The 27,962-nt window shown below is 50.5% G+C and overlaps 1 protein-coding gene across 6 annotated transcripts in view; it reads left to right on the top strand.

The window, feature by feature from the left end:
- ZNF541 (zinc finger protein 541) overlaps positions 1-25,530 on the top strand; it is a 42,543-nt gene extending 17,013 nt beyond the window's left edge. For 5 of the 6 annotated variants that reach the window (XM_032326240.1, XM_032326243.1, XM_032326242.1 and 2 more), the window contains exons 5-17: positions 784-2,620; positions 4,327-4,385; positions 4,661-4,820; positions 5,054-5,221; positions 6,098-6,422; positions 13,765-13,828; positions 14,457-14,599; positions 14,981-15,084; positions 16,118-16,193; positions 16,755-16,843; positions 24,164-24,304; positions 24,491-24,672; positions 24,806-25,530. In XM_032326240.1, coding sequence (XP_032182131.1) covers positions 784-2,620; positions 4,327-4,385; positions 4,661-4,820; positions 5,054-5,221; positions 6,098-6,422; positions 13,765-13,828; positions 14,457-14,599; positions 14,981-15,084; positions 16,118-16,193; positions 16,755-16,843; positions 24,164-24,304; positions 24,491-24,672; positions 24,806-24,974 — 3,517 coding nt within the window. In that variant the 3' untranslated portion in view covers positions 24,975-25,530. The remainder of the gene's footprint in view (positions 1-783; positions 2,621-4,326; positions 4,386-4,660; positions 4,821-5,053; positions 5,222-6,097; positions 6,423-13,764; positions 13,829-14,456; positions 14,600-14,980; positions 15,085-16,117; positions 16,194-16,754; positions 16,844-24,163; positions 24,305-24,490; positions 24,673-24,805) is intronic. The other variant, XM_032326244.1, reaches the window with a different exon arrangement.
- The last annotated feature ends 2,432 nt before the right edge of the window (positions 25,531-27,962 follow it).

Below are 27,962 nucleotides of genomic sequence, written 5' to 3'. Positions count from 1 at the left end.
GTTACTGTCCAGGTTAGGGCTGTTGGGAACCTAGGGCAGGACTGACTGACTTACTTGTTCATGCTTGTAATATGCTAACATAGCCAGAAGTAGGATGTAAATGTAGAAATTACAGGAGGCACATTGCTAGAAAGTTTTTACCGATGGGGCATCTGTAATCTTTTTTCCCCGGGGCGTAGGCTCCAGGTAGCAGTCTCCTTGGAGGAGTGCTAGGAGAAAGCAATGACTCTTGGGCTAAAGGAAGGGTTGTGGGGAAGTAAGCATCTCCTTGAGCATATCCTGCAGAACCTTAGTCCTTAGGGACGCTACAAGAGGCTATTTGAATAAACGCTTCTGTGGACAAATAAGTCCGAGAGACATAGGAGGTGAAAGAGGGGTTTGTCTCCCTACTGTGTGGCTTTCAAATTTGCTGCTCTGATCCTCCAAGGAGCAAATAGTGTTTGTTCAAAACTTGCTTGCCAGCTGAGCCCACGTCCTCAGGGAGCCACTCTGGGGGACTGGTGTTCCTTGGGAACTCACTTTGGGGAACGCAAGTCGGCCTTTCATTGATTTTTTTTTTCCCCTCCGACGAAGAGTCTGCTTAAGGGTGAGGGACAGGAGTGCCCCTTGCATTTGGCCATCAGTGGCCGCTTGGGTCTCTCCTCATGGGGGCGGGGGGCAGAGCATGTATAGCTTCTGATATGGCCGCACCACTGCCCCCTGGGGACACCCTTGGGGCCCCCGGGGAGCGGCAGCCGAGGCAGCCGCTGACTCACTGCCCCCCCCCCCACCGTGTGGCTGCAGGACCGGGCACATGCTCACCCACCAGAAGACCAAGCCGTTCGTGTGCATGGAGCAGGGCTGCAGCAAGAGCTACTGCGACTACCGCTCCCTGCGCCGCCACTACGAGGTGCAGCACGGCCTGTGCATCCTGAAGGAAGCCCCCCCGGAAGAGGAGGCCTGCGGGGACTCCCCGCACGCCCATGAAGCAGCCAGCCAGCCTGTGCCCGCTGGCCTGCGCACCCCAGCACCCCCGGAAGCCCGGTCCCCCGGCTCCCTCTTGCCCAACCGAGACCTCCTGCGCTGCATCGTCAGCAGCATCGTCCACCAGAAGATTCCCTCGCCAGTCCCGGCCGCCGCAGGGCCCGCAGACGGCGGAGAGGGCAGGACTGTGGCCTGTCTCTGTGCACCCTCTTCCGGGGCCTCCTCCTGCACCTCAGCAGGCATCCCTGCGGCTCCTGGGAACCTGGGCACGGACGTTCCGGAGGAGCCTCGCCCCCTGCGGAAGGAGCCTGCCGCTGCCATGTTCACGGCTGTGCACTCGAGAGGCGTGGAAAACGGCGGCTCCGACTCCACTGAGTCCGAGCCGGTGCTCCCACTGCCGCCCAGCCTGGAGGGCTGGCCTGAGGGTGGCCCCCTGCCTGCCTGCCTACCTCTTTTCCGAGGCCAGACTGTCCCTGCCAGTTCCCAGCCAGCTGGCCACAACTTCCAGTGGCTCCGGAACCTGCCTGGCTGCGCCAAGAGCAAAGGGAACAACGTGTTCATGGTCCACAAGACCCCGTCGATGCCGTCCCGGGAGGGTGGCGAGTCAGGCCCGGGGCCTAGCAGCATCTCCCCCACAGGGGAACCCTCGCCCAGCCCAGGGACCGTCAATCTTGAGGACACATTGCCCTTCCCTGCCACACTCTTGAAGGCGCCTGGGGAGGCCTCCGGTGATCCCCGATACGCCGGCGGGGAAGACGACACCTGGGTTTCCAAGAAGAGCAAGTTTGACTGTGACTCCTTCTCGTGGCAAAACCCCGGGGAGCCGGGCCTTCAGGATGCCCAGAAGCCGAGTGGGCTCCCGTCGGACGGCACGCCTCTCTTCCGGCAGCTGTTCCTGAAGTCCCAGGAGTCTCTGGTGAGCCACGAGCAGATGCAGGTGTTCCAGATGATTGCCAAGTCCCAGCGGATCTTCTCCCAGCTCCCTGGGTCCGAGGGCAAGCAGGCCGCCCTAAAGCCCCTGCCGGGGCCCTGGCCGCAGCAGCCAACGCCGCTGGCACCCCCCGTCGACTCTCTCCATGCTGGCCCCGGAAACCCGGAGCCAGAGGGGTCCCCAGCCCGCAGGAGGAAAATCACGCCTGTGTTCCCCAGGGAGGCCTCCCCAGCCAGCACCAGACGGGACTCAAAGGGAGGACCCAAAGGGGCCATCGCTCCACCGTCCCTCACGGCCTCATCGTTGGACACCCCCGGCAATCCAGACATCTCCTCTCTGGCCAAGCAGCTGAGATCCACAAAAGGGACCTTGGACCTGGGGGACATCTTCACCCCTGGGGGCACACGGCAGACCCAGTTAGGTGGGGAGGAACCCCTCGGAGCCCCGCTCCCAGGGAAGCAGGCCCAGGCAGAGAACAGCACGTCATTAGGGGCCACAAAAGGGGAAAAGAGCCAGGCCTGCGCCCGGGGCGGAGGCTACAGGCTCTTCTCCGGCAACCCCAGGTCCCAGCGCTTCTCAGGCTTCCGGAAGGAGAAGGTGAAAATGGATATGTGCTGCACAGCCTCCCCGAGCCAGGTAGCCATGGCCTCCTTCTCCTCGGCCGGGCCCCCAGCAGAGCCACCCCAGGACTCCAAGTCCAAGCTGACCATATTCAACAGAATCCAGGTACCTGGGCTCTCCCTCACGAGACCCAACACCTGCCTGTGCTCCAGCCCGGAGTCTCATTCCTGACTTGCTCCCGCATTTACTGGTTGGTCGGGCATCATGTTTCATCTCGGGGGTTCCTCCAGGGCAGGTTTAGAGAGGCGGAAAGGAACGTTCGTGGAGACTGTGGTCCCTCCTGCCCCCTGCCCCCCAAAGAGCTGAGAACGAGGTCTTTCGAGTTGTCAGATGCTTTCTCCCCAAAGCTTTTCCTGCTTGCTTGCTGTTTGCTTTTCACTTCCTTTTGGATTGGCCTCCTTCAGTTCTTCAGAGGATATAAAGGTAGAGAGCCTGCCCCCGTAAATATTTCTGCATGCAATACCGTCTCTCTCCTGATGAGAGTCATGGTCACGACCCCGGCTGGCCCTGCCGAGCAGTAGTAGCCTGGTTCTTGCTGGTCCTTGCGGATGGCGCAGGGTCTGGGCACAGAGAGGGGGGCCGCTCTGTCTTACCCCGGCCCGAGGTGCAGCACCCTTCCCGCCACCCCCACAGCTGCCTTTTTTTTTTTTTTTAAAACAGCCTGTATCATTTAACTCACCATTTAAAGTGTATCCTCCAGTGGCATTCAGTATATTCCAAGGTTGGGTGTCTGTTATGGCTCTTCGCCAGAACGTTTTTGTCACCCCCAAAGAGGCCCTGGACCCTTCGTTGTCCTGCCCAATCTCTCCATCCCTCCTGGCCCCTGGCAACCATGAACCTATCTTCTGTATCTGCAGATTTGCCCCTTCTGGGCATTTCGTGTAGTTGGAGTAGTTGAAATCACACACCGTGTGGCCTTCTGTGCCTGCTTCTCACGCTTAGGCTGGTGTTTTCAAGGCTCGTCATGCTGTGGCACCTCTTGGTGCTTTGCTCCTTTTTGCGGCTGAGTGACACTCCCCGTACGGCTGGGTCATGTTTTGTGAATGTGTCCGTCAGCTGTCGGGCGTTGTTCCCGCAGCTCAGTCTGTGTGACTGCTGTGAACATTCCAGGTCATACAAGGTCAACATACAAGGTCCACGTGCACGTAGGTTTCCCTCTCTCGGGAAATACCGAAGCGGGGCATCGCTGGGTCATATGGTGACTCAGTCTGAGGGACTGTGGGACTTTTCCAGAGAGGCCACACCACTCAGTGTCCCCACCCACAGCACAGGAGGGCGCCAGCCTCACGGCCTCATCAGCCCCGCTTGTGCTCCAGTCTTATTCACCCAGCCGTGCTTGCGGCTGTGACTTGGCACCTCGGTGCCACTTGCCCCGGCGACTGAAACTGCCCAGCACCTTTTCATGTGCTTAGTGGCCATTTGGAAAGCCTCTTGGGTTATGTGTCTTTCAGATCCTTTGCTCATTTTTAAGTTGCGGTGTTGGACTTTTCATTGCTGAGCTGTGTAGGAGTTCTTTATATGTTATGAATACAAGTCCCTTGTCAGGTCATGACCTGCAGCGATTTTCTCCCATTCCAGGGCCGTCTTTTCCCTCTCTTGATGGGTCCTTTGACGCATGGCAGTTCGGACTTTTGATGAAGTTGAATTGTCAGTTCTGTCTTTCTGGTTCAGTGCCCCCCACCCCCGGGGCACTGAGTCCTCCTCCAAGGTCACGGAGAATTGTACCTGGGCTTTTGTCTCAGAGTCTGACCGTTGGAGGTCTTGTAGGCCTCCTTTCCAACATGGTGGCTCAGATGTGTTTTCATCTTCAGGGTGGAAATATCTACCGGCTCCCCCATCCGCTGAAGGAGGAGAACGTGGCAGGTGGATGGTAAGTTCAGAGGACACACCCCGCCCGGCCTGGGGGAACTCAGGCCCTCCGATTCCTCTGGTGGCTCTTGTGTGCTGGGCCTGAGTCACCAAGTTCTGGATGCTTCAGTCCTGAAGAGGTATGCATCCGGCCATGAAGATCGGGGCACCCCCTCTCCACTTCCCAGGGTTTATCAAGTGTTAGCAGGGTATCAGACTTAAATAAACAAAGAGAAATTAGTGATGGGGGCCGAGTCTCTTTCTCCTGTTCTTCCCTCCTGCCGTGTTTCCCCACAGTAACCAGCAAAATGGGGGCCCTGCAGACTGGGCAGAGCCAAGGAGCACTTATGTCTGCAAGAATTGCAGCCAGATGTTTTATACAGACAAAGGGCTGAGCAGCCACATGTGTTTTCACAGCGACCAGTGGCCATCACCTCGAGGGAAGCAGGAGCAGCAGGTGAAGTGTTGCGCAGTTGGCTCTGTGCTGCTGGGGCTTCTGGGAGGTTTTCAGGGGGTAGGCGACCGACCAGACGTCACTTATCTCAGGATGGAGGTGTGCCCCTTGGGGGAGCCTGGGCAGGGGGCCAGGAGTCAGGTCTGGGCTGCTCTGGAGCGGCCTAGCTGGAGGCGCTCTTCTTCCTGTCCTGCCCACCAGTGAAGCTTACAGAGCCGTCGATTCTCTGCATTCAGGTGTTTGGCACGGAGTTTTGCAAGCCACTGCGACAGGTGCCGAGGCCAGAGGGGGATGGGCAGAGTCCTCCAGGAGCTAAGAAGTCCTTGGACAACACGGCTGTGGCCCCTCCGGGGATTCCTGTGCCTGTAGCTCCAGGGAACCGACCCGTCGGGAGCACCGCCAAGGTGGGTGCCGGTCAGGCTGCTCTCTTCCTGCTGCTTCCCCTGCCTGCTGGCCGAAGTGGCCGAGGGAAAGTCTGGCCAAACGTCCAAAAACTCTTTGAGTCTCGGAGCGAGCTCATTCAGTCACTAACACCCTCTGCTCCGCGGTGTCCGCCTATGGGAGCAGCGCTGCAGACTCTGGTGACTGCGCCTCCCCGGGGCCTGTTGGTCCGGTAGTGAGTAGACCTGTCCGCCAGGCTGTGAGGGGGACTGGAGGGAGCAAGAGAGCATCCTGAGGGGCACCAGGGATTCAAACTAAGGAGGTCAGGGGGTCTTCCCAGACGAGGTGTGGGAGCAGAGACCTGGAGGAGAGGAGGAGTGGGACTGGCAGAGAGGAGCAGAGATCGCATGGAGGTGACAGAGAGCATTGCAAGTTCACATGCCCGGTCTCTTCAGCCCATACTGGAGGATCCCGCCGGACAAGCCCGGGGGCACGGGGACGGGTCGCATGGATATCTTTGCTCGTCTTGCAGGACCTATTGCTATTTTTCATTTGCTCAAGCTGTGGCCCTCTCTGCCCCCCACTATCTAAGGGCCAGGCATTTTGACAACTGATACTGGCCTCACCTATTTTCAGATTCCCCTGAGTCAAGGCCTCTCCTTGAGGGCACGGGTGTGGGGAGGAATCCTGTGGCTTAGTTAGGGTCTGGGGTCTGGCTCAGGTGCAGAGGCCCTGTTCTGCTCCCTATTCTGAGGGCCCCAGGCATGGACGTGCTAGGCTGCAGGTCCTGTGTCCCTCTGTCGTGGGAGTCCGTTCCCTCTCGCCCGCTATCCTGAAGACATCTGTGTGGCGGGGTGCCTCAGGAGATCCCCTGAGTTCTGAACTCTCTTCTTCCGCAGGGACCAGAGAAAGATGGGGAAGAGAGAGACAACAAGGATGGCAGTCAACACCGGAAGCGGAAGAAGCGCCCCCAGTCCAAGGCATTGTTCATCCCTCCTCCACCCTCGTCCTTTGGGGATCCAGGCCTGGGGGGATGCCACCAGAGCTGTCTGCGGTCTCCGGTGTTCCTGGTGGACCGCCTCCTCAAGGGACTGTTCCAGTGCTCCCCTTACACGCCGCCCCCCATGCTCAGCCCCATCCGGGAGGGCTCAGGGCTGTACTTCAACACCCTCTGTTCCACCTCTGCTCATGCCGGGCCCGACAAACTCATCAGCCACATACGTGGTGAGTGATGCCGGGCATGACTGTGGTCTCTGCTCCAGGTGGGGCGGGCCTGCGGGGGGCCGGGTCCCCTCCCTCCCACCGTGCCGGGCCTGCTACGTGAGCTCCACGGCTGTTCGGGAGAAGCCCAGCAGCCCCTGGGACCGGCAGCCTTCTAGGTGCAAGAATTTTACAGCCAGAAAGAAAACGCAGGGACTGTTGACCCTGACCACCGTCCTGCTCGCCCTTTGAGTAATTTTACCAGTTTGGGCCAGAACAGAATTCATACACCATACAAATCACCCACTGGAAGCAGACAGTGTTTCTTTAGTATTCTCACAGCTGTCTAATCCTAGGGCAGTTTTGTCGCTCCCAAAAGAAGCACCAGATCCACGCAGTCACACACACCCTGGGGCCCCCTTTTCCCCCCTGCCCTGAACAACCACTCCTCTACTCTTTCTCTCTATGGAGCTGCCCATTCTGGACATTGTGTATAACTGGGCTCATACCGTGGGGGACGTTTTGTCTAGCTTCCTGCCTCAGCCTCCACAGACATCCATGTGACAGTATATGCCACAGCCGCACGCCTCTTTAGGGCCCGATGACATCCCACAGTCTGGACAAGGCACGTTCTGCGTACCTGTCCCTTACTTGATGGGCATTTGGGGCATTTCTGTCCTCCGGCTGCTGTGAGTTATGTGCTCCTGAACACCGTGTTCAGGTGTTTGTGGGACATGTTTCCTTTTCTCCCGCGTATGTTCCCAGGAGGGCAGTTGCTGGGTCATAGGGTAGCTCTGAGTTTAACCACTTCCGTCACCACCAGACCGTTTTCCAAAATGATGGACATGTTTTAAATTCCCTCCAGCGTCGTATGAAAGTTCCAGCTTCCCCACATCCTTGTCAGCTGTCGTGGTCTTTCTTCTCATGTGACCATCCGCTATGTGTAAGGTGGTTTCCAGCTGCATTTCCCTGATGGTTCCTGTGACTGAGGGTCATTCTGCGTGCTTACCATCTTTTTGTAATCTTTTCAGATCCTTTGCCCGGATTTTGAATTGCGTTGTTATCTTTTTATTATTCAATTGTAAAAGCTTCTTCTCTATTCTGGAATGAAGGCCTTTATCAGGTACATGGGTTTGCAGACTCTCTCCCATTTGGGCATTGCCTTTTCATTTTATTTGTGGTCTTGTTTGTAGCACAAAAGTTTTTAATTTCAATGAAGTCCAATTTATTTTTTGTCACTTGTGCTTTCCTTGTTGTATCTAAAGTTTTGCCTGAGCAAAGATTGCAAAGATTTGTCTCTCTGTCTTCTTGTAAGAGTTGTATCATTTTAAGTCTTAAATTTATGTCTGATCCATTTTGACTTTTATGTATTGTGTAAGGTGGGAGTCCCAACTCATTCTTTTGCATGTGGCTGTCCATTGTTCCAGCGCCACTTACTGACAATGCTGCTCCCGGGGCGCCTGGGAGGCTCAGTGGGTTAAGCCTCTGCCTTCAGCTCAGGACATGATCTCAGGGTCCTGGGATCAAGTCCCACATCGGGCTCTCTGCTCAGCGGGGAACCTGCTTCCTTCTCTCTCTCTCTGCCTGCCTGTCTGCCTACATGTGATCTCTCTCTCTGTCAAATAAGTAAGTAAAATTAAAAAAAAAAGAAAAGAAAAGAAAAAGAAAATGCTGTTCATTTCTTCTTGAATTGGCTCTGCACCTTGTGGAAAGCCAATTAGCCATAAATGACTTGAGATTTTCTGTTTTAATGCAGACATTTACAGCTATGAATTTCTCTCATAGCGCTGCTTTAGCTGCATTTTACAAGTTTCAGCATGTTGTATTCTTATTTCATGTATCTCAAAGCATGTTCTGATTTTTTTATGTCTTTTATAAAAATTTTATTTTTGAGAGATTTATTTATTATTCAAGTGGGGGTGGGGTGCGGCAGAGAAAGAGGGGGAGGCAGACTCCCTGCTGAGCAGCGAGCCCGATGCGGGGCTCCATCCCAGGACCCCGGAATCATGATCTAAGCCAAAGGCAGACACTTAACTGACTGAGTCACCCAGCCGTCCCTGGTTTTTTTGATACAGTGATTATTAGGGAGTATGTTGTTTAATTTCTGCCTCTTTGTGAATTTTCCAAGTTGCCTTTTTAAAATTGATTTTTAATTCTGTTGTGGTCAGAGAATATACTTTGTATTAGTTCAGTGCTTTTACTTCTTTTGAGGCATTTTTATGGGCTAGAATACATTCTGTCATGGAGAATGTTCCGTGTGTACTGCAGAAGAATATATTCTCCCAATGATGGGCAGAAAACACTGTAGATGTCCGATATGTGCCGTTAGTCCAAGTATTCTACTTCCTGTTGGCCTTCTGCCTGGTTGTCCTGTGCATCATTGAAAGTATTTATGTATTTAAGCTATTTTTTTAAGATTTATTTATTTGAGAAAGAGAGAAAACACATATGCGCGCATGAAGGGAAGGGGCAGAAGGAGTGGGACAGAGAGTCCCAAGCACACTCCGCATCAGGCACAGAGGCTGACTTGGGACTCGATTCCACACAACCTCGAGATCACCCCCCGAGCCAAAACCAAGAGTCAGTCAGTCAACCGACTGCACCACCCAAGTGCCCCTCCAACTATTATCTTTTAATTGTTCATTTTATTCTTTAGTTCTATCAATTGTTGCTTTATGTATTTATGGAATCTGATTTAGGTGCATTATTTTTATATAATTGCCATATTTTCCTGATGACTTGACCTTTTATCATTATGATAGGATATCATTTATCATTTTTACAAGAATTTTGTCATTTTCTTGAGTAATATTTTTTGTTTTAAAGTCCCAGTTTGCAGGGGCACCTGGGTGGTACAGTCAGTTAAGCATCCAACTCTGGATTTCGGCTGAGGTTGTGAACTCTGGGTGATGAGGTCACCCTGTGTTGGCTCCACACTCAACAAGGAATCTGCCGGAGACTCTCCCTCTCCCCCTTCCCTACCCTGCTCCCTCACTCTTTCTCTGTCTTGCAAATAAATCTTAAAAAATAATAAAGTCTAATTTTCCTGACATTAGAATAGCCATTCCAGGGCTTTTATGATTGTTTTTCACTTGGTCTGATTTTTCCTGTTCTTTTACCTTCACCCTGTGTCTTTGAAAATAACACGTGTCTCCCACAGACAGCGTCGGTTGGATCATATTTTTATATCAGTCTGAGAAACTGCCTTTTGATTGGTTTGTTTAAGCATTCTCTTTTATGAGCCCTTCATGCAGTTAGATTTATATCTGCCATTCTGCTTTTTATTTTCTATAGGTCTCATGTCATTTTCTCCTTCTGTTCACCCTTTTCTGCTTTCTTTTGTATTCAGTGAATATTTCCTTGTATAACACATCGTTTCCTTTAATTTTTCACTTTCTCTTAGTCATTTCTTAGGAGTTGCTGTAGAACTTAAAAAGATACATCTTAATTTATTAGAGTATGCTCAGTTGTATATTAATTTAATCAAATATAGAAACATAGCTATCTAATTCCATTTCTTCTAACCCTTCTGCTATTATTGTTGTATGGCTATATATAATATTGTGTTATATATGTATATACACATATATATTAGAAACTCAGAAATACATTGTTGTAATTATTACTTTATATAATTTTGTGTTATAATAAAGAAGACAATAAAGGAAAACAGGCATTATTTATAGGGGTGCCTGGGTGGCTCAGATGGTTGGGCATCTGCCTTCGGCTCTGCTCGTGATCCTGCCCGATTCGGGCTCCCTGCTCAGCATGGGATTTGCTTCTCCCTCTCTCTCCCCACTGTCCCCCCTGCTTGTGCTCTCTTGCTCTCTCTGTCAATGGAGTCTTTAAAGAGGAGGGGGAAAAAGGAAAGCAGGCATTATTTATAGAGTTTGTTTTATTGCCCTTCTCACTTACCATTACTGATAACTTCATTTATTCCTGTGGATTCAAGTCACTGTCTGGGGTATCCTTTCTTTACTGTAGTGCAACTCCTTTTTATCGCCACACATAGTATATTTCTATATTTTATAGGCCCACAATACATACTGTTTTATGCGATTGTTTTTTGAGTCAATTAAAAAATATGTCATTATAATCTTAAAATTACCCATATAATTACCTTTACCAGCACCCTTTGTTTTTTTGTTTTGATTTACTTACTATCTCGTATTGTTTGTTTTCAGTCTAAGCAACTTTCTTAGGTGTCTATTATCAGTATGGAGATACAATTTACATAAAATTTATTCCTTTAAAGCATGGAATACAGTGGGTTTTATTACAGTCACAGGAGACCTGTGCAACCATTGCTACCGTCAGGTTTCAGAGATTGTCAGCACTTCCAAAAGAAGCCCCACACTCCTTAGCAGCCACTCCTGTCCCTGCCCCCCACCCCCACCCACAGGTAACCTCTAGTTTACTCTCTGTCTCTGTAGATTTGGCTAATCTGGACATTCCATATACTTGGAATCCTGCAGTATGTGGTGTTCTCTGACTGTTTCCTAGCATAATGTTTTCAGGTTCCACCTGTGTCGCCGGGTGTGTCAGTATTCCATTCCCTTTTATGACTGAATGATATTCCACCTTTCTTTCTTTTTTTTTTTTTTAAAGATTTATAGAGGGCAGGGGGCAGGCAAAGGGAGAGGGAAAGAGAGACTCTCAAGCAGACTCCCCATTGATCATGGAGCCCAACTACGGGGCTCAGTCCCATGACCCTGAGATCATGACCTGAGCTGAAACCAAGACTCAAGACACTGAACCAACTGAGCCCCCCAGGCTCCCCTCCCCTTTACTATTTCTTATAAGACAGATCTGATAGCAACAAATCTCAGTTTTTATTTATCTGAGAATGACTTTATTTCACAGTTATTTTTGAAAAGTAATTTGCTGAATATGATTCCTGGTCGATAGTTTTTTATTTTCAATGACTTGAATATGTTATCCTTCTGCCTTCAGACCTCCGTTGCTTCTGACAAGAAGTCAGCTGTCAACCTTACTGGGGTGCTCTTGCGTGAAGCAAGTTGTTTTTCTCCTTTTACTTTCAAGATCTCTATCTTTGGCCTTCAGCATTTTGCCTGTGATGGATGTGTCTAGACAGAGCCCTTTGTGTTTATTCTCCTTGGTGTTTATAGTTTCCTGGCTGTATATATTGGGGTTTTGTTTTTGTTATTTACCAAATTTGGGCAGATTTCAGCTGTTGTATCAATGCCATGATACTTCACATGTTTTGTCGTCCCTTCCTTGTCTTTCTCCAGTACTCTGATTACACGTATTTTGCGGCACTTAATGATGCCCCCCATTTCTCTGAGGCTCACTCCATTTTTCTCCATTCTTTCTTCCCGTCTTCAGATTACATAATCTCCAGTGATCTATCTTCAGATTTGCTGATCATTTCTCCTACCAGCTGAAATCCGCTGTTGAGCCTAATCTTGGTTATTGTGCTTCTTTTTTTTCCTGAAGATTTCTTTCTTTTTGAGAGTTGGGGGAAGGGCAGAGGGAGAGAAGGCATCTCAAGCAGACTCCCCACTGAGCTCAGAGCCCCATGCGGGGCTCAATCTCATGACCTTGAGATCACGACCTGAGCCAAAACCAAGAGTCAGACACTTAAGTGATTGAGTCCCTCAAGCACCCTGGTTATTGTGCTTTTTTAATCCCCAAATTTTCACTTGGTTCTTTTAAAAATCTTCTGTCTCTTTACAGTATTCTCTCTTTGATAAGAAGTCATCATACCTCCCTTTAATTCTTTAAGCATGGATGCTGCTGAGAGAAGAGGTCCCTCTCCTTGGGTGCACCTGCCTAGGGTGAGGCACTCCACGTAGAGCTTCTGTTAATGGAGCTTGGCCTCCAGTGGGGAAGTGATGGTCAGATGCCATAGACTTTCACTGTTCTTACCAATATTTGGTCATTTTCTTAAATGAGTATTTCCTAAAATGCTGTATGCCTTTAGGACAGCTTCCAGAGACCTTAGCTTCCTGTTCTATAAAATAATTTTTAATCAGTTAATTTGTCATCTTGCTGAGTTCCTCTGCCTCTTCCTTGCAGATTTTTCTTTAAATTATGTGTTATCAGGGCACCTGGGTGGCATGGTCGGTTGAGTCACCACCTCTTGGTTTCACTCAGGTCATGATCTCAGAGTTGTGAGATTGGGCCCCATGTCAGGTTTGTGCTCAGCCCCAAGTCTGCTTAGGTTACTCTCTCCCTCTCCATCTGCCCCTCTCCCCTGCCTTCTCTCTCACGTAAATAAATCTTTCTTTAAAAATTGTGTTTTATGATGATAAGAAGTTAACATGAGTCTCCCTTAAGTGAGTAAGTGCTCAGAACATCATTGTTGATTATAGGGACCACGTTGCACTGTGGACCTCTAGAGCTTACTCATCTGGCTTACCCAACACTTTATGCTCATTGATCAGTAAATACCCACTCCCCACTCTCCTAGCCCCTGGCAACCAACATCCCACTTTTGATTATATGAACTGGACTATTTTTTAAAGATTTTCTTATTTATTTAGAAAGAGCGTGAGCATGCATACGGGTGGGGGGAGGGGCAGAGAGAGAAGGAGAAGGAGAGAATCTCCAGCAGGCCCCGTGCCGAGGGCAGAGCCTGATGTGGGGCTTGACCCCAGGACCCCGAGATCATGACCCAAGCCAAACCCCAGAGTTGTATACTCAGCCAACTGAGCCACCCAGGTGCCCCTGAATTGGACTATTCTGGATACTTACATAAGCAAAGTCATGCAGTATTTCCTTCTCCATGCCTGGCATGATGTTCTCAAGGTTTATTCGTGTTGTTGCCTATTGGAGGTTCCTCTCAAAAAAAAAAAAAAGGTTGACTCGTATTCCATCCTATGTAAATACCACATTCTCTTTACCCACTCCTTTGTCGAAGGACATCAGATTGTTCCCACTCGGCTGTTGTGAATAGTGCTGAGTAAACATGGAAGTGCAGTTATCGCTAAGATACTGGTTCGAGTTCTTTTGGATAAATACCCAGGGTGGGGGTGGGGCGCCGCCTGGGTGGCTCAGTCAGTTGAGCATCTGCTTCTGGCTCAGGTCATGATCCCAGGGTCCTGGGATTGAGCCGCCCATGGGGTGCCCTGCTCAGTGGGGAGTTAGCTTCTCCCTCTCCCTCTGCCATTTCCCCTGCTTGTGCTCTCTGGCTCCCTCTCTCTGTCAAATAAATAAATAAAATCTCAGAAAAAATACCCAGAAGTGGGATTGCTGGATCTTACAGTAGTTCTCCTTTTAATTTTTCGAAGACTCTCCCTACCACACAGCTGTAAAGAGCCGGTTTTTAGCTGTGCCATGAAGGCAGGCAGAAGGGCCTTATGGTCAGTCTTCCTGAGGCTTTTGTTCTTGTCACATTTTCCAGATCAAGTGGACAGCTCTTTCGGCATTTGCATGGTAAAGGATGACACCAAGATCAGCATTGAACCGTAAGTTGGAAAAGACTTAGCACTTGAGGGTGCGTCCTTCCAAAGTGGGGGTGCTTCTACCTGCCTTGTGGGCCTGTATCAGTTTTCCCGGGGCTCCTTCGTCACAGGAGATCAGGTCTCACTATGGAGCCTCCCTAAGAGAGAAGTGCACTTCTGTGGGTGTAGGTGGGAAGCTCCCCTAGTATTCTTTCTGTCTAGACATACCATAGCTGGGGCCCCGGGGACAGAATGCCCAGGACCCTGGGATTCTGGGTAAAATTGGTGGTGGTATGGTCCAGACTTCCGAGTGTCCATAGGGTGTGGCTGGATAGTATGGCTGTGGGTGTAGAAGCATGAGAGCTATCAGCATGTACTCCCCTGTCCTGGACCCGCAGCGACACCTGAGGCCAGAGATATGGCAATAAGGAAAATGAGAGGAGGGAAGGAAGTACTCCTTTGAGGGGTTTCTGGAATGCCTGTACGTATCTGTCAGGGATGATGGACACTGAACACGTCTGGCAGATGGCACAGGGTTTGCATCGGGCAAGGCTGTGGTCTGAGAGAAGGGAATACCACCTGTATCTGTTTCATTTCCCGTCTTAGTCACGGGTGTCTTTCCCGCGTGTCTGTGTGTGCGGCCTTGTTTCAGACACATCAACATAGGAAGCCGGTTTCAGGCTGAGATCCCAGAGCTCCAGGAGAGAGCGCTGGCAGCTGCTGACGAGCACGTTGCTTCTCTGGTCTGGAAGCCATGGGGAGATGTGACGACCAACCCAGAAACGCAGGACAGAGGTGGCTGAGGCTCTGGGGCCAAATTCCAGTGGGCCCTGCTCCTAGCCCCCACCCCATGTCTGAGGACATCTCCTCCCAGTTCTCCCCTCGGGCCCAGAAGCAGTACCCGGGGTGAGGAGGCGGGAGGGCGCCCCTTGGTGCTGCACGGCTTCTGCGCAGCTACAGTCTCCCGCCCACAAGCCCGGTCGGCTGTTTGGCTGTTTGGGGCAGGGTTTGTGCCTGTCCTTCTTGTCCCTCCCTTCCCTCATCCCACTTTCAGCGGAGATGTAAGGGGGCCAGTGACAAGGAGCCCGCCCTCTGTGCTGTCGGGGAAGTCTCCCCAGCACTTGCTGACTCCCCGTCTCCTCTCTCACACTCTGCTGGGATGGCTGCCGGACACAGTCACTGAGCTCTGCAACGTGGCCTGCTCCAGCGTGATGCCGGGAGGGGGTACCAACCTTGAGCTCGCTCTGCACTGCCTGCACGAGGCCCGGGGCAGTGTTCAGGTGAAGTGGAGGCAGGGCCAGGGGCAGCGGCCGGGGGTGCCTGGGGGAGCTGGAGCGGCAGGTGCATGCCCTGTGCGGTCTGCTTGGGCAGGCCACTGTCCTTCTTCCCGGTGGCTTTGGGATCGGTGTGGTCCTCATGAGCTGCAGGGGTGGGCTCTGGTGTGACAGCAGTGCCGGGCTCCACCAGCACACCCAACTCGGGTCCTGAGCTCATCAGGTTTCTTACTGAGCTTTCTCTCTTCGACTAAAAACCTGTGTATGAAAACTGCTGGTGCATTAGAATTGCCTGTGTCTCCTCTGAGGACCCTCCTCAGTTTGCTGAGTAGTGGGAGAGGAAGAGGCCCATCACCGAGCCAGTGCCACGGTCCTGCTCTTTCTTGAGCTGAGAGGCAGCGGCTGGCACATAGTAGGTGCTCAACAGAGCAGGCAACCCACCTTTCTGGGGTTCCGCTGAAGGCCTGGTAATGAATGTTGTGATGTGGGGGCCGGGGCCAGCTTTGGGGCCCCAGTATTGCTTTCATGCTCATGTTGTCATCTTGAAATCCTTAGTAAGTTTTGGACAAGGGTTTTCATTTTGTGCTGGGTCCCACAGATGCCACAGCGGGCCTGATGGGTTACTCTGGGGAACAGGACAAAGTCCCTTTCTTTATGGGCTTACATTTGAGAAGAGCCAAAACAGCAAATACGTTCCGGAAGGTCGCTGGATAGCGATTAGCGCCATGAAGGAAACAAAGGGGGCAGTGGGCAAGGGCAGGGCTGTTCCAAATGCTGGTCCTTGATGGCAAGAAACGTGCACCACAGGAGCAAACCCACACAGCCACTGTCTCCTGGTCGGGAGCACCTTCCCGGGAGTGTCCACGGCAGCTGCGCTCAGCGGTCACAGGTGTGGGCTGGTCCGAGGACCCACCCCACTGAGTGTAGGGCTGGGGAGAGTCTTCGGGAGAGCTGGCGGTGCTTCGGAAGGAAGGAAGGAACAGAGGCGAGACTCTTCCTCCCCTCTGTGTAAAGTATCCTGCGGCCCCTCTTGTTCCAGGTCGCCCTGGAGACCCTCTTACTGCGCGGGCCCCAGAAGCCACACACTCACCCGCTGGCCGACTACCGCTATGCAGGTGACTGGGCGGAGGGTGTGGGCGTGGTTTCTGCCCGGCTGAGACCTCGTGAAAACAGTCCTGACAGCAAGCTTCACCTGTGCCTTTTGGGAGTTCTCTTGGGGCCTTCACCTGCCTTTCCAGAAAGGCCTTCCCTCTCCCTGGGGTGGTGGGGGGTGAGGGGACGGGACTCCGTGGGCATGTTTTCTGCTAGTTACATCCTGCCTTCCCCCTTTTCCGTTGATTCCCTTGGGGGGTCATGCCCAGCCTGGAAGGGGATGCCCCCGGGCCAGGGAGGGGAGGAGGCAGACTGAGCTTCAGGGGTGAGAGTGGATGCGCCAGCCCTGGAGTCAGGCAGTCTGGACCCTCACCCAGTGCAGGCCTCCGTGGCTGCCTCGGTAAAGCACAGATCATGAGGGCCCCACCCGCTGAGGTTTTGTGAGGACTGTAGCTGATGAAGAAAGTAAGGGGCTTAGCAGAATGTTTGACACATGATCATGCTTAGTGATGGCAACTTTGGGAAGGACGGTGGTCTGCACGTCAGCCCCATCCTGTCCCCATGCTTGACTCTTTCTCTGATAGGTTCTGACATCTGGACCCCCATGGAGAAGAGGCTTTTTAAGAAGGCATTCTGTGCCCACAAGAAGGACTTCTACTTGATACACAAGACGGTAAGGTGAACGCGGGTGCGCTGGCATAGACAGGGCCTCGCCTTGCGCAACTGAGCCCAGCTAGAGCAGAAGGCCCTGCCATTCACATTGTTGTGAGTACCTCCAAACAGTACAGAAATGTGTCAGTGCTCAAATAAATGAATGCTCACATTCTCAGCTTGAGGAATGCTCCAGTAAAGGGCTCCGTGTCCTCCGCAGAGCCTCCTCCTGGCGGCTCACCTTGGCCTGTCTGCTTGTGAGCCTCAGGCTTGGCACGGTCTGTATGCCTCTTTTGCTCGCCCCTGCACGTCCTTATGAAGGCCGAGATCCTTCTACACCAGATGTCCTGCGGGGTTGTTCTTTCGTTAACCTGATGACCACCGACCGACCCATGATCCAAGTGTAACCTTGGATGTTTTCGTATACTTACACTCACACAAGACCATCACCACGGTCAAGATCACATCAGTCCCCCCCCCATTTCCCACACCCCTTGGTCCTCTTTCATGCCACCCCTGTCCCTAGTCAACTCCTTGTCTCCTTTCTGTCCCTGTAAATTGGTTTGCATTTTCCAGAGTTTTTTCTTTGAGTGGAATCGTCGTACGACACGTGCTCTGCTTTGGCTCCTCCTGCTCAGCATCCCCGAGCTCCATCCGGGTGGCCGAGTAGCAGTCACTCACCCCCGTTCATTGCCAGGGACCGTGTCACTGTGTGGGTGTACCACCGGCTATTCGGTCTGTCGCCTGTGGATATCTGGGTGGTTTCCAGACACTGGCACTTAGAGATGAAGCCGCTGTGAGCCCTGAGGCGTGTGACAAACTTCTGTAGCACTGTTTCCCTGTGGGGTGAACGCCTAGCAGGGGGAGGAGAGCATTGTGGGGTGAGGGTCATGTTTCACTTTGAAGAAGCTGTCGAACGGTCATCCAAAGCCATCGTGGCACTTCACATGCCCATGGGCAGCTCAGGAGACTTCTAGGGGCCCCTCGCCCTCCTCAGCGCACCCCACGGCCAGGCCTCCTCTAGTCACCTTTCTGAGCACACGACACGGCCTTCGCTCCCTGCGCTTTCGAGGGACTGACGATGCTGGGCATCTTTCCCCCGGCCTGTGTGCCGTCCTCACACCCTCACGTGCTGAGCTGTCTGCTCCCAATCTTTTGTTTATGTTTTTTTGGGGGGATGGGTGTTTGTGTTTTTATTAAACTGTGGGAGTTCTTCATTCCGAACCAAAGCTCTTCTTCTAGATACCTGCCCTGCGTATTTGCTCCCGGTGTCTGACTTCTCAGTGTCCGTTCAACAGTGTCTTTTCAGAAAAAGTTTCAGATGCTGAGTAAGCTCAGTTCATTAATTTTTCTCTTAGGGACCATGGTTCTGGTGGCATCTCTAAGAAAGCTTTGCCTACCCAAAGTCACCAAGATTTTCCCCTATGTTTTCTTTATAAGCTTTATGGTTTTCAGTTTTACGTTTAGATTTATGATCTGTTCTGGGTTGACCTGCCGTGCAAGGTACGGATTGGGTTCATTTTCCGCACACGCACGTTTAATCCTTCTAGTACCTTTTGTTGAAAAGAATGCATTTTTCTGCAGCCAACAGCCTTGGTACCTCGGTCAAACATCAGTTGGCCGTATACACACGTGTTTGTTTCTGGACTGACCATTTTGTTCAGTTAGTCTATTTGTGAACTGTTAAGCTGTTACCATGCTCTTTATTGCTGTTGATTTGTTCTTTAACCCTGTTATTCTTTTTCAAAGTGTTTTCTATCCTGGGTCCTTTGCATTTCCATGTGAATTTTAGAATTAGCTTGTCAATTTCTTTAAGAAAATTTTGATAGGCTCTTGTCTGGTACGGCGTTGACTCTCCAGGTCAATTGCAGACAATGGATATCTTTAGTCTTCCTACCAACGAACAAAGTGGATCTGTTTATTTAAGTCTTCAATCTCTCTCCATGGTGTTTTGAAGGTTTGGGTGTATAGGTGTTACATCCTATTTATTCCTAAGTATTTCTACTTTTTATGCTGTTATGGAAGGCTCTTTTTAATTTTGTTTTCCAATGGTTTCTTGCTGGTATATATAGAAATAAAATTGAAATAATATTGATCTTCTGTTCTGCAGTCTTGCTAAACTCATTTATTCGTTTTCGTAGCTTTTTTGAAGATTCTGTTGGATTTTCTACATAGACAATCATATCATCTGCAAATAAAAACACTTTTAATTCTTCCTTGCCTTTCATCTTTTCTTGCCTCACTGCACTATGGAACCTCCAGTAACTTGTTGAGTAGAAATGGTGAGTGGACCTTCTGGACTTGTTCATGATCTTAGCGGGAAACCAGCCCCTATTTTCCCTCCTAAGTGTGATATTAGCTGTGGGGTCTTTCCAGATGTTGCTTATCAGGTTGAAGAATTCCTTTTATTCCCAGTTTGCTGAGAGTTTGTTTCGGTGAAGGATATGAGGTTGTATCAATAGTGCTTCCTTGGCATCTGTCGAGATGCTCATATGGTTATTGTTTTTCATTTTAGCATGACCAGCTACACCGATTTTAGATTGTTAAATCGGCCTCACATTTCTGGGATGAGCTCCACTTGGTCCCAATGTCTTGTCCTTTGTATATATATTGTTGGAGTCTATTTATTAAAACTTTGTTTAGAAGTTTTCGTCTGTGTTCAGGAGGGATATTGGTCTGTAGCCTTTTTTACTTGTAGCATCTTTGGCTTTCGTATCAGGGCAATATGGCCCTTACTGAACGAGTTGGGAAGTATTCCCTACTCTTCAATTTTTTGGAAGAGCTTGTTTAGAATCAGCTTTATTTATTCCTTAAATATTTGGTGGTGAAGTCACCTCAGCCTGCAGTTTTCTTTGCGGGAAGGTTCTGAAATGCAAATTCAGGTGTTTTATAAATGTAGGGTGATTTGCATTGTCGCATCTTCCTGAGTGAGCTTTCGTAGTTTTTCTCTTGAGAAATTCATTCATTTCTTCTAAGTTGTCTGATATATTAGCAAAAATTGCTTGTAATAGTCTCATATTGTCCTTTTTATATTCATTGACTATAGGGATGTCACCTCTCTCATTCCCGATACTGGTAATTTGTCTTTTTTTTTTATTTTTTCCTGACCAGTTTGGCTAGAGATCTATCAAATTTATTGATTTTATTGATTTTTCCTCAAAAAGCAGCTTTGGCTTGTTGATTTTTTTTCTGTTTAATTGATTTCTGCTCTGCTGTTTATTATTTCATTTTTTCTGCCTGCTTTGAGTTTAATTTGTTCTTTTCTAGTTTCAGAAGGTGGAAAATGAGATCATTGTTATGAAACCTTTCTTCTTCCCTCATATAGGTATTTGGTGCTATAAATTTTCCTCAGAGTACTGCTTTGATACATCTTGGTATGTTGGGTTTTCATTTTTACTTAGTTCAAAGCTTTCACTTACCTTTTGATTTCTTTTTTGAGTAAGTTATTTATTTATTTGGCACAGAGAGAGAGAGATCACAAGTAGACAGAGAGGCAGATAGGCGGGGGCGGGCGGCACGGAGAAACAGCCTCCCCGCCGAGCAGAGGGCCTGACACAGGGCTCCATCCCAGGACCCTGAGATCATGACCTGAGCCGAAGGCAGAGGCCTAACCCACTGAGCCACCCAGGCGCCCCTGACCTATGAGTTATTTAGAAGTGTGTTATTGAGTCTCCAGATATTTTAGGATTTTCTGGAGTTCTTCTGTTACTGACTTTTAATTTAATGTCACTGTGGTCAGAGAAATACTTCATGTGACTCGAATCCTTTTAAATTTTTTGATCCTTGTTTAGTGCCCAGAATATGGTCTATATCTTAGTATGGGTCCTGAGTACTCTTGAAGAAGGTGCATTCTGCCGCTGTTGACTGGAGCTCTAGAAATACCAGTTCAAGATGGTCGATAATGTGGTTTGGATTTCCCATACCTTTACCATCTCCTTGTTCTAGCCATTATTGGGAAGGTGTTATTAAAATATTTGGCTGTAACTGTGGATCTATTTTTCCCTGTAGTTCTCTCAAGTTTTTCTTCGTGTATTTGAGGCTCTGAGTTAAGTGCATAAACATTTAGGATTCTTATGTCCTCTTGATCAGTTGTCCTTTTTATCATTATAAAATGATTTCCTCTATGTCTGGTATTATTCATTGCTCTGAAGCCTATTTTTCTGCCATTACATTATTATATATATTATATAAGAAAGCCAACTATTCCAGCTTTCTTATAATGGGTGTTTGCCTGGTATATCTTTTTTCATCTTCTTACTCTTAACCTATTTGTGTTTTTATATGGAAAGTGTGTTCTTATAAGTAGCATGTGTTGGATGGTGCTTTTTAATTTGTTTTAATTAAAGTATAATTAATATACAGTGTTATATTGATTTCAGGTGCACAATATAGTAATTCAGTACTTCTGTACATTGCTCAGAGCTCATCAAAGTAAGTGTGCTCTTATTCCTGTCACCTATTTCCCCCGTCCCTCCACTCACCCTCCATCTGAGAACCACCAGTTTGTTCTCTGTGTTTAAGAATCTGTCTTTGGGGTGCCTGGGTGGCTCAGTGGGTTAAAGCCTCTGCCTTCGGCTCAGTTCATGATCCAGGGTCCTGGGATCGAGCCCTGCCTCGGGCTCTCCGCTTGGTGGGGAGCCTGCTTCCTCCTCTCTCTCTCTGCCTACTTGTGATCTCTGTCTGTCAAATAAATAAAATTTTAAAAATCTTTAAAAAAAAAGAATCTGTCTTAATTGTCTTTTTTCTTTTTTTGTTTGTTTTGGTTTCTTAAATTCCACACGTGAGTGAACTCATATGGTGTTTGTCTTTCTCTGACTTCTTTCACTTGGCATTATACTCTCCAGATCCATCCATGTTGTCATAAATGGCAAGATTTCATTCCTTTTTAGAGTTGAGTAATATTCTGTTATACGCTTAAAAAAAAAAAAAATCCAGCCTTGGGGTGCCTGAGTGGCTCAGTCGGTTAACCTTCTGCCTTCTGATCAGGTCATGATCCCAGGGTTCTGGGATCGAGTCCCACATCGGGCTCCCTGCTCCATGGAGATCCTGCTTCTCCCTCTCCCTCTATGATCTCTCTCACTTTCACACTCTCTCAAATAAATACATCAAATCTTTAAAAAAAAAATCCATTCTTTTAATGAGGGCATTTAGACCATTCACATCTAACATGATTACTGGGCTGGTGAGCTTTAAGTTCGTCACCTTGCTGTGTGTTTGTTGTTTGACTCATCTGTTCTTCGTTTCTCCTTTCTGCAGTTTTTCTGCCGCCTCTTGGATTACTGTAGTAAATTTTAGGATTCCATTTTATCTCCTTTGCTGGCTTATTGACTACAACTATTAGTTTGGTAGTTGCTTTAGGGTTTATACTGTGCGTCATTAACTTATCAGGCTAGAACCTGCAAGTGATTTGATAGAACTCCATGTGCAGTACTTCTGCACATGAGAACCACAGAGTAGTGGCTTGGTCTCTCCTCCTGGCCTTTATACTCTTACTGCTATGCCTTTTCTATTTGTTACTAACTGTGCAATGCCTTGTTACTGTTTTTGTTTGAACAGTCAATTATGTTTAGAGAGATTTAAGATACAAAGCCTTATATTTTTACCCACATGGCTACCATTTTTACTGCCTTACATCACTGTGTGTAGACCAGTGAGAACAACTTGATCCTTTTGGATATTGCTTTTAGGTTTTTAATGGAGGTACCAGAACAGCTTTTTTTTTTTTTTAAGATTTTTTAATTTAACTATTTGACGGAGAGAGAGAGATCGCAAATAGGCAGAGCAGCAGGCAGAGAAAGGGGGACGCAGGCTCCCCACTGAGCAGGGAGCCTGATGTGGCACTTGATCCCAGGACCCCGAGATCATGACCTGAGCCGAAGGTAGAGACCTAACCCAATGAGCCACCCAGGCACCTGGAACAGCTTTTTTTCTAGGGCTAATTATTTCTCATTTCTGAGGCAAAATCCTTCTCATTCCTCTACCAATGCCACACGAATTAGGAGGTTTTCCACCCCTAGCTGGTGGGGACAGGCACTGTGTCTGGCCCCTGAGAGCCACAGGCTGCTTTCCCTCTGATCCCTTATGATGGGTCTTTACCTAGCATTGGGTTCTCTTCACACGCATGTCCCTGAATCCCTGAGGGGAACCCTGTCCAGATCTCTGGCATTTTTCTCCATGCTGCTGTCTCCTCTACTGTCCTTTGTCCTGTGGACTCTTACCACCTCGGTCTCCGCAGGCACTCACCTTGCTTTCAGCTCAGGAGTCTGCTGGGCTCTGCCTGGGTCCCTCCCCCTTGGCTGTGGCCTGGAAACCATCCCAAGGTAGTGGTGTATTTTCTGCCTCTCAGAAAGCTGTTTTCAGACCGATGCCTGGTGTCTTACCAACCACTGTTTCCTGTGTCTTCTCGTTTCAGCTGGGAGGGAGACCCAGCTCCTCCTGTTACCCTGTTTTGTTTGGAAGCACAAGTTCAGCTTCTTGGCTTTTTTTTTTTTTTTTTTTAACTTAGTGCCATTTCCTAGGACAGGGGATGTCCAGGTTTATTGCACTGGGGAAAGAGGAGTTCTCTATTGTTCTTCAGGTTCCCCCATTGGCAGGTATTTCAGCCAAGGATGTCCTAGGAAATGGACAGGGGGTGTCCTAGGAAATTTGATTCTTACTTTGTAAAGGCCCACACAGCTCAAAAAAAACTCACACAGAGAAGGAATGTCCTGAAGTGAGCTCCAGATACTAAATGGCCAGTTGCATTTACCTGAGAAACGTTGTCTCCGGGGCAATGAAACTTTTCCATCCTGTTTTGTTTTCACAGAAGGTATTGTTAACGGGATCACTTCTTAGTGGAGGGAGGAGCACATGGTGGGGGTCTGCATGGCCAGGATCTAGCCGTGCCTTCAGAGCCCCTTCCTTCTCTCATGGGCCACTTCCTCTGGACTCCATGGCCCTGCATCACTATCCCAAAGGCTGTGTGGCCCCCACTGCCTCAGGGCATTCTGCTGTCATTGGTCCCAGCTGACAAATGCGAGGCTCCTGGGTGTGATTTCCCTGTGAACACCCTAGTGGTACACCTTCCAGTGCACCTTCCCACAGGGGAGGATCCCTGCCCCCTGGCGTGTGCAATGCTGACCGGTGCTAGTGGCGGTGTCTGCAGTCTGAGCCGCTTGCCACCTACAAGGACTTGTGATTCACTGCTCCTTGCTCCAAAGGGGCACGCCAGGCCATGCAGAGGGACATTTCAGGAAAGCTTTCCAAAAGTGGCCTCATGGGGAAGGTATTCAGGGCATCATGGCAACACTCGAGGCTGCTCATGGGGTGTTGTCCACAGCCGCCTTCTGTTTTCCCTTGCTAGATCCAGACAAAGACTGTGGCCCAGTGTGTGGAGTATTATTACATCTGGAAAAAAATGATCAAGTTTGATTGTGGTCGAGCCCCAGGACTGGAAAAGAGGGTCAAGAGAGAGCCAGATGAGGCAGACAGGACAGAAGCAAAGGTAGACGGTCTGGGGGGAGGTGGGGCTGGAGTTTGGCCCAGATTGGGATGTCGCTGCCCGTCCAAGTCAGGGAAGGGGGAAGGGGGAAGGGCGCCCGCTGGGAAGGGCTTCCCTGCCAGGCCAAGCGGATCCCTGAGAAGTGTGGAGGGTTGGCACCCTTCCATCGTCGTTTCTGCCCCTCTGCAGGTCACTTGCAGCCCTCGGGAGAGACCCAGCCACCGTCCTACCCCTGAGTTCAAGATAAAGACCAAGAGTTACAGGAGGGAGTCCATTCTCAACTCTAGTCCGAATGCCGGCCCCAAGCGGACCCCAGAGCCACCGGGGAGTGTGGAGGGCCAGGGTGTCTTTCCCTGCAGAGAATGTGAGAGGTGCTACTCCTGTCCCTGGATGCGCCCACACCACCTCCTTTCTCCCCACCGCCCCCTCCCCACTGGCAGCTGCCCTTGAGCCACCTGCCCCCCAAACCCCACTCTGACCTGTGTCATTCTGGTGACTCCTCAGGGTGTTCGACAAAATCAAGAGTCGAAATGCCCACATGAAGCGCCACCGGCTTCAGGACCATGTGGAGCCCATCGTCAGGGTGAAGTGGCCCGTGAAGCCCTTCCAGCTGAAGGAGGAAGAGGAGGAGGAAGAGGAGATAGGGGCTGACATCGGCCCCCTGCAGTGGTGATTGGGGCGGGGGCGGGGGCTGGGGCGAGGCCGCAAGTCTGGATGGGGGCCTCCAGCCTCGTCAACTATGCCCTCGGCCTCTCCAGGGTGTTTGGGGCACCCCTCTGCCTCCCCCCCCCATCCTTACTGTCCCTCCCTGGTCAGCCCTGCTCGGAAACATGGCGGGGATTTGGCTAGAAGTCGGCAGGAGGAGCTCCCGGTCGTCAGACCACTGTCGGCTGATGCCAGAGGCTCTGTTCTCTTTAGGTTTTAATTAGTCTCTCCCTTTCTTTCAGTTCCACTCCTTGGAGAGCAGGGAGGCTTGGGGAGGGAACGAGGTAGATCTGGGTAGCTCTTAAATCTTCGCCTCAGTTTTGGGGTTTGGTTACATTTGTTCGATAAGGCCAAGACGTAGAGAATCAGTGGGAAGATACCTTCAGATCTCCAACATGTGGGGCCTCCTCACCGGGGGAGTCTCTGCGTTCCAGATTCAGTCCCTAGTCTTGCAATGACTTGTACATTGTTAGGTTTTTTTTGTACGTGTCGACTTGTAAATCTTATTAAATTGGGTTCTTGAGCAGCTGTCTCCTGGCTTCCCTGGCCTGTTGATCTGACAAAGGCGTTTGAGCCCCTGCTACTCGCTGGAGCCACGGAGATGAGTCAGGGGACCCCTGATCCCGAAGGAGAGAAGCCAGGGGCCCCATGCGCTCAGCCAGAATTTAGCAAGCGCCCACCGTAGAGTGTAAGCCCCAGGGAGCCCAATCTGTGCAGTGGGGCTACAGGGACACAGGAGAAACAGAGCCCCTCTCCCCGCAGAGCTTCCTTCGTCAGAGTGGGAGAGTCGCGGTGATAAAGGAATGGAAAGGGGATATGGGATGTGGAGGGACACGCAGGCTCTGGTGCAGGGATGGGTGGTGGCCCCCCTGGGGCTCAGCTGTGAGGTCAGGAGCACCCACAGGGGGCCTGCCACAGCAATCACCTCTTTCTACTCTAACACCCAGACCTCTGGAGGCTGCGGGGTAAAAGAACATGGCCCTCTCCGTCCCTTCCTCCTGTCCCTTCGGAAGGGCCAGGAGAGCTGGTAGCAGCCCCCGGCAGGATGCCTCTTTTGTCCTGCTGGCTAACTGTAGCCCCTGCCCTTTATCCACGGATCCCTGACAGCTGGAAGGAAGACAGCCACGGTTTTCCCGGACACTCCGGCTGTGTCTCCAGGAACCGGGGGAACCCAGTGTTATCCCTCAAGTTTGTTACCACCAGGTCAAAACTGGCATTTGGTTTGCCAGAAAAAGAAGGGGCACAGAGAGGGCTACTGGGCAGGGAGACAGTGTGTCTACCACAGGGTAACATGAAGAAAATAAAGTGGGGGGGCCAAGTCCTAGGCCGTGTCTGGGAAGTGGCAGACGGTGGCCAGCCAGGGAAGGCCACACCGAGGAGGCTGCTGGGGCCATGGTCTGGGTTCCAGGCTGTAGCACAGCTGAGCACCCTGGCGCAGGGGCGAGTGGAGGATGGTCTAAGGTCCCCCGGCTGCTTTGTGGAGCTTGTAGGAGGCAAGAGGGCAAGCATAGACAGTAGACACAGTGGTGAGAACGTGCGACGGTGGCCTGGGCTGAAGAGAGACAGAAATCTGGGGAGTAGGGAAGCATCTTGGGGGAAGACTCCACCTTGCTGGCGGGTCCCCTCCCAAGGAGAGGTGGTAAGGGAGAGGTCAGGGCCGACGTGGCAGCTCTGGGGTTTGGCGCCTGAGTGGATGTCAGTAAGTCAGACAGGGAAGAGCAGGGATTCCTCAGAGGACTGATTGCCTTGAGGTGCGATTGTGTCAGAGCAGAGCGGGTGCTGCATTCAGAGGGACTGAGGGATGGGGTTGGGGGGTTGCGGGCAGAGGGCGGTATCAGGAGCCATCCCAGGGGGCCACAGTGTGGCTAAATAAATCTTAAAGCCAGGACAGGAGTGGGAGCAGAGGAGCAAGTTGAGTTTAAAGCACTGAGGACCCTTGTGGTTAAGGGACAGGGCTCAGGCGCCGGAATTCCTTGGCGCCAGAATTTACAGCCTGACTTGTCTTTCTTTGTGACCTTGGACAAGTCACTTTCCCTGTTTCAGCCTCCGTGTTCTCAGTCTGTACAATGGGATGGAAAGTACCTGCCCCCACGTCCTGGTTCAATGAGAAGAGGTAAACACTTTCTGCAGGGTGCACCACGGGAACTGGGCAGCAGCTGTTAAAAGCGCCCTCCTGCTCTCACTGTTTACATCCTGCCCAGGAGGACAAGCTCAGCTGCTGGAAATGAAAGACCCTGACCTAACGGGTGGGTGATGGTCTGTTAGTTCTCTGGTGCTGCATAACAAATCGCCCTGAAATTAACAGTGTTAAACAAACTGGAGCTTTTATAATAGCCCCGCTCAGACCGACAAGGAACCAAAAATGCCTGTGGCAATCCAGACCCCCCCCACCACCACCACCCCCGCCTGATCTGTGGTCAGAATACAGCAGCCACCGCAAGAAGGTGTTCCAAGAGAGTCTCTGAATGTCAGAGCCAAGGTTTCTTGTGAACTACTCCCCCTCAGCTAAACCCCACCCTCACCCCCCAAATAACAGCGTCGTCTGAGTCATCTGGGAGCCCTGTAAGAAAATTCGTATTCCTGGATCCTGCCACCGGCTTTCACAATTGGAATTGCTCTGGATAGGGGGTAGGGCTCTGGAACTTGAATCTTTTTTAAAGAAGATTTCATAGTAGAATCATTTTTAGATTCTTCAGAAAGATTGTGAAAATGGTACCGAGAATTCTCATATACCCCACACCCAGGCCCCCCTATTTTTTTTAAATTTATTTATGACAGAAAGAGCGAGAGAGGAAATACAAGCAACAGGGGAGCTGGAGAGGGAAAAGCAGGCTCCCCACCCAGCAGGGAGCCCAATATGGGGCTCGATCCCAGGACGCAGGGATCGTGACCTGAGCCGAAGGCAGACGCTTAACGACTGAATCCCCCAGGTGCCCCCCCCATTATTTTTTAAAAG

Source organism: Mustela erminea, chromosome 19, assembly GCF_009829155.1.
Source record: "Mustela erminea isolate mMusErm1 chromosome 19, mMusErm1.Pri, whole genome shotgun sequence".
NCBI lineage: Eukaryota > Metazoa > Chordata > Mammalia > Carnivora > Mustelidae > Mustela > Mustela erminea.
The sequence above is the reverse complement of the archived record's forward strand: the minus strand, read 5'-3'. Positions and strand labels throughout refer to the sequence as shown.